This window comes from Temnothorax curvispinosus, unplaced genomic scaffold (genome assembly GCF_003070985.1).
Source record: "Temnothorax curvispinosus isolate PA1 unplaced genomic scaffold, ASM307098v1 QBEX01006268.1, whole genome shotgun sequence".
Classification (NCBI taxonomy): Eukaryota; Metazoa; Arthropoda; class Insecta; order Hymenoptera; family Formicidae; genus Temnothorax; species Temnothorax curvispinosus.
Window position 1 is genome coordinate 133,179 of NW_020216048.1, and position 13,799 is coordinate 146,977.

Genomic DNA, 13,799 nt, shown 5'->3' on the forward strand with positions numbered 1-13,799 from the left:
AGTTAATCGAAAATTCGATCTCGATCGAATGAGACACGAGAGTCATACCCCCTCGGAAAAGTCGGCGTCCGCGAGCGGCGGAAACGTTCTTTCGAATCCGCGCCTCTTTTATTTCTTATCAAAACTAACTTGTAGAGTATCGCTGTATAATCTCACGTATCATTATAACAACGAAAGTATATGAGTAATAAAAGAGTTGAAAAAGTTGTCGTGTAATTAATCGCGCTGTTAACGCGCGGAATCATCATATATAGCACTTACCGCTTCGGAGTTCGAAAAGTTTTGTCCAATCGCAGTCGCAGCCGCCATGACGATGAAAAGGCCGGGCCGTCTACGGGAAGCACTAAGCAGGAAGCAGGAATCGTCGAAAGCTTCTCGGCAGACTCGGCTCGCCACTTCCTGAAAATCGAACGAAATACATATTGCAGATCACGAGAAATCTACTTCTCTCATGTTTGGCTCTATCTCTGGTTACCTTTCGTCACTTTTAAAACGCGCGTTTGCACTACGCGACGAGCATCCTCCTCCTTCCTCCTTCCTCACGCGCGAACGATCGGCACAGTAATGTCGGGAGAGAGAGAGACGGACGATTCAAATTGCACCCAGAGAAAATGGCGGGGCGTCGACGGGTGCGCCCTCATGAATCTAGAGACATCTTGAGAATTCCCTATTCGAGAGGCCAATGAGATCGCTCGTCGGGACGTGGCGTCTCGAAATGTCCCCAGTGTTCGGTTGCTATGTTTATAAATTTATTATTGGCAGCATTGGCACCGTTTTGGCAATTGTCAAACGTTACTGCGTGGCGGTAGTGTAGTGCGGGGGAACGGGGAACAGATGTGGACGTAGTGGACGACGTCGCGGGCGACGCGGGCACTCGAGATCAGCGTCGGATCATCGGATCGCGGATGCTGAGAACGGATACGGGATATAAACGTCGAGGAGCGTCCTTCGCGCGGGATCTCCGTCGCTCTTGTCGAAAGTGTACTCGAATGGTGTGTCCCGAGACGTATCCGACGCGTTTAATGCGAGACTCGACGTAAACACGGTTTACGCGCGTTTATCGCGGCCCAGCCCGCGCTTTCCCGCGGGCGCGAGTTTGCTTTCCGGACGCGCCAGGACGTAGAGGAACGCCGCGCGATGATGCACAGACGGGGAGGCAAGCGGATCCGCATGGACGATCCGGTGCCGCCGGAGTACGAGACCCCGATGACGCCGATGACTCCGATGAACGACAATTCCGCCGGGGACGCGAACGACTACAACGCGTACACCCCGTATAATCAGGCGTCTCAGACTCCGCTGCACAATCCCACGTAATGCGATTAACGTTATTATTGCGAGAATTGTTATTGAGCATAATTGTAATGTATCGCTATATTATGTTTACAGCCTGGAGCATTTTGTTAAATCTGGAATATAATTGTAACATTACTGTTATATTTACAGTCCGGAGCATTATTCCTCCGAGAGCCACAGTTCACCGGGCACGTCTCAACAGCAATACCAGGAACAGGCGGGAAACTTTGACAATCAGGCGCAATTCGAGGCTCCTGCAACGCCAGCAGCATCTAACATGAGAATCACAAGGAACACTCGTGCAAGGATGCGTGGTATGTATGAATTTTTTTGGTATCGATATCTATGGAAGACTTTGTAATGAGTAATATTGTAATTCTTGACTTTAAAGGAGGCGTAGTACAGCAACCCAAGTACAAAGAAGTCGATACAGACTACGTTCCATTGCCCAGCAACAGAGGTAGAGGAGGCGGTGGACGAGGACGTAACAAAAGAGCACATCATACGCACAGTTTGGAAGATGAAGCTAGTCTTTATTACGTTATTAGAAATAATCGGTCTTCGCTCACTGTAAGTTGATTTATTTAGTAATAAGTAATGCACGAGAGAAAATGATGTATGAAAATATTTTGCAAAATATTGTTTCGCAGACTATTGTTGACGACTGGATAGAAAAGTACAAAAGCAACAGGGAAAACGCGCTGCTCATGTTGATGCAGTTTTTCATCAATGCGAGCGGTTGCAAAGGTCGCATCACTTCCGAGATGCAACTGACCATGGAACATGTGGCAATTATTCGCAAGATGACTGAGGAATTCGATGAGGTATATTTCTCAGATTATAATAACATGATATATATGATATGAATAACTTGATTATAACATTGTTTACGTAATTCTGTTTTATAGGAAAGTGGCGAATATCCGTTAATAATGACAGGACAGCAGTGTAAAAAGTTCCGTGCAAACTTTTGTGAATTCGTTCAAATTCTCGTTCGACAATGTCAATATTCGATTATCTATGATCAGTTTCTAATGGATAACGTTATTTCTTTACTAACTGGACTGTCGGATTCACAAGTGAGGGCGTTTAGACATACTGCAACGCTTGCCGGTAAATTCCAATAAACTAGACGATTGTAATTACAAAAAAATTTTTCGCAAGCCGGTTATTGCAAACGAAACAATTTTATTTCTAGCTATGAAATTAATGACAGCTTTGGTAGACGTTGCATTGACTGTATCCATAAATTTGGACAATACGCAACGGCAGTATGAAGCCGAGAGACAAAAGGCTCGAGAGAAAAGGGCGGCAGACAGATTGGAGTCTTTGATGGCGAAGCGAAAGGAATTGGAAGAGAACATGGATGAGATAAAGAACATGCTTACATATATGTTCAAGTCTGTTTTTGTCCATAGGTATAGGGATACCTTGCCGGAAATACGCGCAATTTGTCTGGCAGAGATCGGAGTCTGGATGAAGAAATTCCACCAAAATTTCTTAGATGATTCCTATTTGAAATATATTGGTACAGAACATTTTTATTCGTGTATATTAAAATAGATATCCCCGTGTTTACTACATTTCATGGTTGATATGTATTTTGCAGGCTGGACTTTGCATGATAAAGTTGGAGAAGTTAGACTTAAATGCTTGCAGGCGTTACAACCATTGTACGCCTCAGAGGAATTAAAAACGAAGCTCGAGCTGTTCACAAGCAAGTTCAAGGACAGAATCGTCGCGATGACGTTGGACAAGGAATATGATGTAGCGGTGCAGGCTGTGAAACTTGTTATTTCGATCTTGAAGCATCACAGAGAGATCCTTAGTGATAAAGACTGCGAACACGTGTACGAACTTGTTTATTCCTCGCATCGTGCGGTCGCGCAGGCCGCCGGTGAATTTCTGAATGAACGTTTATTCCGTCTAGATGACGAAGCCCCAGTCGGTGTTAAGACCAGACGCGGCAAGAAACGATTGCCGAATACGCCACTTATACGCGATCTTGTTTTGTTCTTCATCGAATCCGAATTACACGAGCACGGAGCGTATCTCGTTGATTCTCTAATTGAAACTAATCAAATGATGAAGGATTGGGAGTGCATGACGGATCTCTTATTAGAGGAAGCTGGTCCCGACGAGGAAGCGTTGGACAATCAGAAAGAAACGTCTCTCATTGAATTGATGGTGTGTTGCATAAAACAAGCTGCTACGGGCGAAGCACCGGTCGGTCGTGGACCCACTCGAAAAATTCTGTCGGTGAAAGAACTTAAACAAGTTCACGATGATAAGCAAAAATTGACGGAACATTTTATTCAAACGTTACCACTGTTACTCGATAAGTATAGGGCAGATCCTGAAAAATTGGCGAATTTACTCGCAATCCCGCAATATTTTGATTTGGATATTTACACAAAATCTAGACAAGAAATGAATTTAGATTCTCTTTTAAATAAAATCCACGCGATCGTAGAAAAAATGCACGATACCGAAGTTTTGGATACGGCGGCTAAAACCTTAGAACATATGTGTGTGGAAGGTCATGCTATTTTTACCAGGTATATAGATTGTTTTTTTTTTTTTTCCAAATTGTGTATGTTATATATCTGTTTAAAGCATTTAGTGTTCAAATGCTTCTTTTATAGATGTGATGTCGCTCGTTCAACTTTAATCGATTTCATTGTAAATAAATACAAAGAAGCGATTGATGAATATAGGAATTTGATTGAGGGAGACGAGGAACCGGACGAAGATGAGATATTTAACGTTGTCCAATCACTTAAAAAAGTTTCCATCTTTTATGCCTGTCACAATATGAATCCATGGGGCATATGGGATTCGTTGTACAAGGATATTGAGGATGCAAAGGATCCTTCAAAGTACTTTTCCTTATAATTCCTTACAATTTACACAAAATATTTCTTGTACATGTAAATAATATTTAAATTATCTGTATGTAGATCCTTACCGGACAAAGCAGTTAAGTACTGCATAAGCGCATGCTTCTTCGCCATTTTGTGGGGCGAAAATCATTTGATGGAAGCTGTGGACTCGGCCAGTCGTGGCGAGGACGAATGCCGGCAGTTGAAGGAACGACTGCATTCATTTATGGGTTCAATGCGCCATTTCGTCAGCGGCGATAGTAGCGGCACGGTAATTACACAAATTCGAAAATCCTTAAATTTACATTGTAAACCGTTTTATAAATGATATTTATCTGATATTAAACAGCCATCGCCGCCGATCTTGAGGGAAGTTGCGTACAACACAATATGCGATTTGTTGGTTGTATTCTGCAATCAACTGACTACGCATACTAATCCCTTGTTGCATCAGTTAGTGTACGAGCCGGACCAAGCAATGCAAAACATGCTCAATAGATTTATACAAGAGTATGTTTTCTTCGAAGAAGAGGATGGTAAGAGTAATTTATTATTTTTATTTAGATTTTCCTCGAAGAAATGTAGTATCATGATTTATTTAGTTATATATACCGTGAGATTTGTGTTTTGGTTCTTATTTCTATCACGGTTGAATAACATCTTTTGTATACAAAATTTTTTATATGTGAGGTGACAAGACCGGGAATTGAACTCGGATCTTTTATTTTGAGAGATGAGTGCTTTACCATTAGGCTACTCGGCACTTTAAATGAGTCGAGCTAATATATGAATAGATTAAACAGCTTATTAAAATATATATAATATGAATTTATTTCGTAGAAGGGCATGATGAACACTCTAAAATCGAAGAGCTGCATAAACGAAGAAATTTCTTAGCTGGCTATTGCAAGTTAATTGTATACAATATGATCCCCACGAAAGCTGCAGCGGATGTGTTCAAGCATTACGTCAAATATTACAACGATTACGGCGATATTATTAAGACCACGTTAGGGAAAGCAAGAGATATCAATAAAACGAATTGTGCGCTAACGATGCAACAAAGCTTAAATATTTTGTACAACGAGATAATGACCGATAAGGGCAAGGTGAACAGAAACAGCGAAGAATTCACCGCGATAAAGGTATCTAGTTATCAATATACTGTTTTGTAGTGTAATGAAGTAATGTGCTAAAATCTAATTATGTCTAGGAACTTGCGAAACGATTTGCTTTATCCTTTGGTTTGGACGCCGTGAAAAATCGCGAAGCAATAACGGCCTTACACCGTGCAGGAGTGTTATTCGTCATCACTCCTCCAGATGGTGTCGAACAGGATCCCACAGGCCCCCCACCGAATTTACCGTTCCTTGAGATATTGTCCGAATTCACAAATAAGCTTCTCAAACAGGATAAACGTGTAGTGTAAGTATACCGTGTATTAAATTTAATTTTTCCCAGTATTTTCCTTCAAGTTTATGCGCTCTTTAATATGTTGTATTTTATTGCAGACTCAACTTTCTGGATAGACGGTTACAAGCTGGAATGCCGTCTTCACGAGGGGAAGATTGGCAGCCTTTACTATTGTACAGAAATAGTTTATTACATGGTGAAACTGATCAAGTGCCAGTTACAAGTAAACGAGCTTATACAAGACGCAAGAAAGATCAATTAGCAGGTAAAAGATTTTAATTCACTATAATTGTCTTAAAAAACGCATTTGACGTGTATATTTGTACGGCGGGACGCAACTCCGTTTTCCAAAATTAATTAAATTGGACAGGAAATTGACAAATGTATCATAATTTTGAATACTGCATAAGTTCATATTTTCTTGCTGTTTCCATATGAGATTAAAATTATTTAATGTATGCTGTAGAGTGTGTAGAGTCAGATTTGGACTCGAATTTGGACTGAAACATTCACAAATGTCGATAACTGTAAAAATAATTGCGTTCATAATTTTAATTAGAGAAATATTGAAAGTCAGATATTAGTTTTAAGTTGCCCTTCATTGTCTAAACAATAATATTTCCCTTTGCAGAGGAAGAGGATGCTGATGAACCTGATGAAGGTTCTGATCACGAACTTGCTGGGTGAGTTGGATGTACCCGAATATAGAGAATCTAATATAATATTCTTTTTTGTTAAATTTGTTAGTATGGTCTTAATTATAATTGCAAGTAACTGTTACATGTAATTATTCGATAATACAAAGAAAAATCGGCAATGGCTGATTCAATAGTCCTCGATTATCGTTGTAATGAAATGCAATAAAAACTAAATGCTTGCCTTTACTAGCTTTTGCAATGCGAACCATACTATAGACAATATAAATCATTTGTAAAATTGAAAGCGCGGATACATTCTATGCACATACTAATGTGATTCTTTCATTACCGCTACAAGACATTAATGTTGCTTGCAAAATGTAGATCTGTAGAAAATGGTAGTTTCATTACTAATATTTTTATTTTATTGCCATTTTTTTATTAATGCTTTATTAATACTATATATGTATGGTATATTCATGAAACTTTTGTATATTATAATTCATTGCTATGATAAAATTATGATAAAGATGAACTATAATCTAAGACGGCAAGTCGACGTGTATCGTTAAACTCAATCAATTATTATTTTAACACATTAAAATACGTAATAATTATCATAATTTTACATATTTGAAATATTAAAGTTGGAACACTGTTGAGTGTGTGTGTGTCTGAGAGAGACAGAGGCAGAGAGAAGGAGTACGATTGAGTCGTAAATTGTATATTGTTCATAAAAAAATATTTGCGATTTCACTTCTTGCAGAATGAACTGCATGCTTGTGCTTAATATATAAAGATCTGTCATATTTATATATCTACTTTAGATCATTATGTTTCAGACAAAAAAATATTTTTTTTGTATACATATATATATATATATATATATATATATATATATATATATATATGTTTGCATGAGTAGTGATCCTAACCGCTTGTTACAGGCGACCTGATCGTTACAAAAGTTAAAAAATATTTTTTTAGATGAATATGAAATATGTATTAATATTTAAAAGTATATGTAAGGGACAAAAATTGTATAAGATCCTCGATGTAATCTATTATACTTCGTGCCTATTTTAACAACAAATAATTTCTGAACTAGAATAAGAGATTATTAAGGAACATATAATATTGTCATATTTTTGAGGTAATTGAAAAAATAGCGCATAGAGAACGATGTGTATTTTATCGAGATTAAAATCAAGTAAGCTTAAAAAAACTTTGTATTATATTTATATATTAATAATACAAATTGGTGTGATAGACATATGAATAAATATTGCTTCAAATAAGACCTTCTACTCCCAGCGCTCCTAAATCCTACTTTATCAAAATTAAAAATCAAAGAGCCATTAAAAACCGCGAAAAACATATTGTTTCAATTACTAACATATAGTAAAATAAAAGAATTGATTGTTTGTGCTTCATATTTCCTGAAATTAATGATGCCTACGTTCCTTTTCATGACACGCCGTTCTCTATACCCATCACTTCACAAATATGTTATCATTATTCATCTACATCATCTTGATATTATTACTTAGATTTTAACGTTTCGCATATTAAAAAGTAATATTAAAAAGAAACTCTCTAAATGGATATGTATGTATGGACTATAAACTTGAGTATACAAAAAGATCATATATATGTGACAACTTTTCATAATTATGACATTTTTGTCCCTTTATTTTGAAATATGAGTAGTCAGAATAATTGCACTTCCACCTGAAAATGGACGTTTTCATTTCAGCAAACAGAAGAAAAAGCGTGGTCCACGGAAGAATCAGTGAGTAATTTACTTTCTCATATTTTTATTGAACTAAATACGAGCGGAAAACATAATAGCAATAACGCATCAGTTGAAATACAGATTATTTTTAAACTGTAAAATAAATTTATTTGCTGAACGTCGATATAATCATTTTATTTTTCAGATTACCAGTTAATAAAGTAGTGATAACACGTGGACCCAGAACAAATGCTTTCTACGAAAATAATGATACCGCACAAACGCAAGCATCTCCTTCAGCAATTATAGAGGACACCTCAACGAGTCCTTCGCAAGACATTGATAACAGACTCAAAACTTTACAAATACAGTCAAAATCGTAAGTATGTTCTGTCATGTATTCTTTATTTTAAGATTGTGCAATAAACAGAACGTAATTTTGCGATAGACGACGAAGTCAAGAGCGTGTAGAGCATAGGGAATTGCGGAGAACCTCTAGAAACTCAGGGAGATACGTCGAGGGGCAATATATGGTAAGTTCGAACAAATATTACAATGTCAATAAGCATAATGCCATAAATTACATTATTATGCAACGATTCAAATTAATTGCAGGAATCTGATTCCGAGTAAGAGACATCGTAATTCTTAAATGCTTCGCTCTCTTGTATTCTTAAATTCAGATAATTGGATTGTGATATGTATTCGAAGCAGCTATACATTTTGAGAATTACAAAAGCATACTTAACTGATAATAGAGCTTTTAGAGCAAGTATCGATATGTTTTGATAGATGAATATTCTGTTACAAAGCGATTACACGTAAGAGAAAAATTTTAATTTTTTTGCGGAATCGAATTTATTTCATTATATGTCATGTTACAAATAACACAATATATATATACATAGATTCCATATAAAAATGAGTACTATAAAAGAATTATCTTTCTCTCTTTGTCTGTCTATCTATCTAGAAATTATTAACTATCTAGAAGTTATTAACTATTTAATAACTTCTTTAAATAAACAGATACAATTCATTATGATAGTATTCATATATTTTATTTGTGAATGCAATTAGACACATGATAAACTGGATATAATTTTACAACTATATCGCTTTTCCTGTACATTTGTGATAATGCTCTGTATACTTGACTGTTTCATATAAAGGACCCCACATGATTTATGTGAAAAAAACCTTTTCATTTCTTTTTAAATATGTTGTAGTACTTGTAACCCTGATAAAAAGTGTCAAATTTTATCAACTTCCTATTCAAAAAAATTGACCAAAACTTTTATATATATATATAAATCGTGTGGGGTCCTATATAAAATGTTAATTATTTATATATCACATTTTATTTACACATTATTACACATTATTGCAAAGTTATTAACAATTCTCAATCTTCTTCCAAGAATGATGTTTGATATGATAAAAATAAAAATAGTTATAGAGTAAAATTACATTAAATTCTTATTTCTATATGACATCTGCAATGCTTATATAGTATAATCCATAGTTTAGTTGTAGAGCTCCTAGTTCGTTGTTGCGCTAATATATTGTTACTTTTTTATATATAGTTGTATGACCGTAGTATTTATTCATCGATCCGATTGTAAACGAGATTTGCGAAAAAGATTACTGAGTCTGCGTTTTGGCGTGCTAGTTGTGTTCTATTAAAAAAATATGTTTAACATATTTTAATGTCACTTAATATAAAGTTATTTATATATTATTCGTACTCACTTCGTCTTGCCGTTTTAGCGTGAATATGTTCTTCAGCGAATGAGGAGTAGTCGTTGTTTTTCTATCCACATTTCGCTCCCTCAATACACGTGAACTTGGGCTTCTCAATTCATTGCCCTAACACAAATTATTAAAAGGAATTTTTAGTAACATTTTTGTAATGCGGTTTTATAGCGCAATAAAAGCTTTAGACAAATTTTTTTCTGTTTGAGCAAATTCTATAATATATAGATTTTTTTGCAGCTATATGCATAATATGCAAGATAATAACATATACGAGGATATGCAAATACCTGCAATGATAATCTTCCCCCGTTTTTGCTTGGTGTTGGAGGACCAGGCTTTTTATATGATATCTAATAATGTGAATGTAGGAATCACAAACATCACAAACATCAAGTAAGGGACGATTATATAAAAGAGACAACAACATAAGAATATAACAACTTACCTGAGATCTATCTTTTTTCCTGACTTTCTGTTCTGGGAGAAGACTTTGGCTAAGACTATCATTAAAGTTATCTTCCGCTGAGGAGCCCGTCTATAAAAGAATACATAAATCTTTATAATGCGCATTAAACGCACGAGACATATGAGTAACAGTACACGAAATTAACAAAGTATTTATACGCGATAAAAATTCAAGAGAGACATAATTTACATTAAGAAGAATTACCTTAATTTCTTCTTCAGTCAAAGTTGGAGGAAGGAATTGCATTTCTGCTGGATAAGACGATTTCAAATGGGGCTTGCAAAGAGAGTTTCTCATTTGTAACACAGACAAACGGTTGACATCTGTGACAGGTACAAAATTTCCTCGTTTCATATCGGCTGGAATAAAGAAGATCTATTAATAAGTAAGAAGAGAGAGGACATCGATTGAAAAGCAAAATTTAATTCTTGCTCAACGTTAGTATTCATGATTAGTATGCGAAATATATACCTAGATAAACATTATCAAAAATTTCTTCTTCGTCCTCCGTATTAAATACATTGTCCATTGCTTGTATGCTTCTAATACTGTGCCTCCTTTCGAATGTTTCTTCAGTTATAAGCGTTGTTACTTTATGTGCTTGTTGTATGTTTTCAGGTAACATTTCTTGCTTTTCCGTTCTGTAATAGATTAATTAATTAATTGTTAAATTGATATAATATATTTTCTTTATATTATATTCCAAGAACAAAATACACAGTTGTACGTACTTGCAAGTCTTGCGCGAAATTGTAGCTATTGGTTGGGCCGCTTGGAATTCTTTGATTCTGGTTTCTAATTCTCTTAAACGCTTTAACGCATCTTGCTTCTGTTGTTGCTCGACTAGAAGGTTTTCTCCCACGTTCCAAAGTTGCGAACTTAATCGGCTAACGTGTTCTCTGTATTTATCAAGTTCTTCACTCTGCTTTCGGCACATTTTTTCTGTTTGTTTCTGCAACTTTTCTTCTAAAATCTTTTCTTGATCTTTGTTTAACTTCGTCATTTCCTCATTATAGGCTGTTTTCTGAAATAAATTTAACATTAAATTAACGTAAAGCAACATTACTGTTTACACGAAACATGAATCTCAAAATTCTAAAGTATAAATATTTTTCTACTTACCATTTTTTGTTTCATATCTTCCAGTTTTTGTTCATATGCAGCATGAACCTCTTTGAACTGATTTTCAAGTTGTTGCTTTGCCATCTTGCTCGACTCATCCTTTTCTTCACGTAGCTGTTGATTCTGTTCTTTCAAACGTTCAAACTCTTCTTTCAGAGATTGTATTTCCGCTCTTTCAGACACTGTCAAATTAATTTCCGTTGGCATTGTCTCCGTGGACTTTAGGTTCTTTATCTCTGTTCTAAGATCGTCGATATTTTTCTCTAATTTCACATTCCTCAAACGCATAGTATCCATTCTATTTTTGAGATCTTTCTTTTCCTTTGTCAGTTGATTAATTTGATTTTGCAATTTCTTCTCTATCTCTACTTGATTCTTGATTTCACCAGATTTTAAACTGTTATCGTAAAAGGTGGCCAAAGCAGTGAAAGATTCTATTTCCTCTTCAGACTTCTTTACGTCGATTTGCAGCGCTTTGTATTTCTCCAATCCTATATCAATTATCATTTTCTCGTTAGAAAATTGATCTTCTTCCACACTTGTCAGTATGTCCAAACACTCTTTCTCATGTATTGAACATAAATAGGTATCGTGTAATTTTTGTTCCGTCCATAAGAACTTGTCCCATAAAATATCACATATAGATTTGATGTTCTGTGAATAATCAGCTTGACACTTCAATAATATATTTTCGAGACTTGTCTTCTTAATTTGCAACTGTTTAAATTCGTCGCAAACGGAACTCTCAGTATGAAAAATATCCTGAAACTTCGTCGATACTTCATTCCACTTTTGCTTGAACGATGTTAAAGTAGTATCTAAGTCGGTCCGCATAGCGAAAACTTTCTGCAAGGGGTCCTTTAAAGATTCCTTATTTTTTATGAGGCTCTTAAGATAGTCATTCCGTTTCTGTGCTATTATTTCCAATTCTCGTATCTTATTCTTTAGATCGCAGACTTCTTCTTTGTCTTTTACACCGTTATCTATAAGTACTTTTTGTTTTACCAAAGTTTCATTCAATTCAGCATTTGCATAAGCTAAACGCGAGATAATTTTCTGAGATTTGTGTAATTCATCAAGAGTCATCTTAATAATATTCAAAATATTTGCGTTATTGTCTACATTAATGCACTTGTACTTATTCTCTATATTAATGCACTGCGGTACATCATGTAAATCAAACTCTGAGCAGGTTTCCGTAATCGTAGAATTCAAATTTTTCGTTGGATGTTCCAATTCTTGGCACAATTTTACAATTTCCGCTTGATTCGCATCCACATTCTTGCAGTATTCCTTACTCGTTTCCAGCTCCGCACTCATTGTTTTGAGCACATCTTGCAATTCTACTACAGTCCTGTTTTGATTATTAAGTTGATTTTGTAGGTCGAAGAATTTAATTTGACATTCGCGCAACGACGATTTTGTATCTTCAAGTTCTTTATTCAGGATCTCCTTAGAGTTATCAAACCGTTCTTGAAGTTTTTCTATGTACAGACACTTTTCCTTCAAAGCTGCTTCTTGCGTTGTCAAGACGGCATCTTGGCTAGATCTTACTTCTTGAAGATTAATAATTATCTCTCTCATCTTCTTCTCCGTAGTGTTTGCTTCGCTCGTCAGCCTATTCATTTTAGTTTGTAACGTCAGTAATGCCTCTTCTTTCACTTCTATTTCTTTATCTTTTGCTTCAAGTGCTTCTTTATGAGAACGCATCAAATCGTCCTTCTCTGTTTTTAAGGCTGAAACGTCCGAAAGTAACTCGTTAATTTGTGCTTCTTTTAATTCCATCTGCGTCATTGTATCACTCATTTCTTGATGTAATAAATTGAGCTTATCAGTGGTATCTTTCAACTCGAGTAATATTTTAGCATTATCTGACTTGAGACTTTCCAGCTTATCATTTGTTTCAGTTTTCATCGTTGCGTGCAGCTCTTCCAACGCTCGATTTATATCTTTTAATTCTTGCACATTGCGTTTGGATTCATTTAATTCGTCAAAGAGAATTCTTTCCTTCGCTTCCAAATCACCTATCTTTTCTTCGTTTTCTAATAAATTTTGTTGTAATGTAGTATTTATCGCTTGAATTTTTGATAATTCTTCCTTATTACAATTGAAATTATGCTCTAAATTCTCTTTTTCTTGCTGTACTTTGTGATAATTGTGATATAACGTACGATATTCATATTGCAACTTTTCAAATGTTAGTTCAATATTTTCTTGATATTCACCAAAGTTTTGCCGAGTTTCCTCTTTCATTAATTTCAGATCTTTATTTATGTTCTGTAGATCTTTTAACTGTGTCATAACAGATTTCAGTAGTGATTCTCGATCTGTTAATTGGTTTGTTAATTCATGTACATTTTGTTCCAAAACGAGTTTCTCATCTCTATTAATCTCTTTTAAGACTTCGATTTCCTGCGAATATGCATGCATAATTTCCTTTTGCTCATTTAATAATAAATCCTTTTGTTTCTTCTCTTCCTCGTTAACAG

The 13,799-nt window shown here is 35.5% G+C and overlaps 2 protein-coding genes across 2 annotated transcripts; one reads left to right on the forward strand and one right to left on the reverse strand.

The window, feature by feature from the left end:
• The first annotated feature begins 1,137 nt into the window (after nt 1–1,137).
• On the forward strand, nt 1,138–9,004 carry LOC112455624 (cohesin subunit SA-2). Its single transcript, XM_025017653.1, has 18 exons — nt 1,138–1,313; nt 1,447–1,610; nt 1,688–1,866; nt 1,947–2,120; nt 2,205–2,409; nt 2,495–2,824; nt 2,906–3,854; nt 3,942–4,175; nt 4,257–4,449; nt 4,528–4,714; nt 5,019–5,323; nt 5,392–5,603; nt 5,690–5,856; nt 6,223–6,274; nt 7,986–8,021; nt 8,170–8,343; nt 8,413–8,497; nt 8,580–9,004. Exons 1-18 carry the CDS (start codon nt 1,138–1,140, stop codon nt 8,595–8,597), a joined length of 3,840 nt encoding a protein of 1,279 aa, XP_024873421.1. The 3' UTR covers nt 8,598–9,004.
• Nucleotides 9,005–9,290: 286 nt separating this feature from the next.
• LOC112455627 (golgin subfamily B member 1-like) lies at nt 9,291–13,793 on the reverse strand. The gene is made up of 8 exons (XM_025017657.1): nt 11,311–13,793; nt 10,920–11,212; nt 10,660–10,829; nt 10,393–10,547; nt 10,168–10,257; nt 10,010–10,072; nt 9,717–9,833; nt 9,291–9,643 (listed from the first exon to the last, which is right to left on the reverse strand). Exons 1-8 carry the CDS (start codon nt 13,738–13,740, stop codon nt 9,572–9,574), a joined length of 3,390 nt encoding a protein of 1,129 aa, XP_024873425.1. The 5' UTR covers nt 13,741–13,793; the 3' UTR covers nt 9,291–9,571.
• Nucleotides 13,794–13,799: the final 6 nt, after the last annotated feature.

What these genes read in the sequence shown, in the direction of transcription:
- LOC112455627 (XM_025017657.1), bottom strand. Translation starts at nt 13,740, where the DNA reads ATGCATGCATATTCGCAGGAAATCGAAGTCTTAAAAGAGATTAATAGA. An exon ending in AAGATATGAAACAAAAAATG is followed by an intron (nt 11,213 to 11,310) that starts GTAAGTAGAAAA and finishes AATTTATTTCAG; the next exon opens with AAAACAGCCTATAATGAGGA. An exon ending in ATTTCGCGCAAGACTTGCAA is followed by an intron (nt 10,830 to 10,919) that starts GTACGTACAACT and finishes AATCTATTACAG; the next exon opens with AACGGAAAAGCAAGAAATGT.
- LOC112455624 (XM_025017653.1), top strand. Translation starts at nt 1,138, where the DNA reads ATGATGCACAGACGGGGAGGCAAGCGGATCCGCATGGACGATCCGGTG. An exon ending in CACTCGTGCAAGGATGCGTG is followed by an intron (nt 1,611 to 1,687) that starts GTATGTATGAAT and finishes TTGACTTTAAAG; the next exon opens with GAGGCGTAGTACAGCAACCC. An exon ending in GGTCATGCTATTTTTACCAG is followed by an intron (nt 3,855 to 3,941) that starts GTATATAGATTG and finishes CTTCTTTTATAG; the next exon opens with ATGTGATGTCGCTCGTTCAA.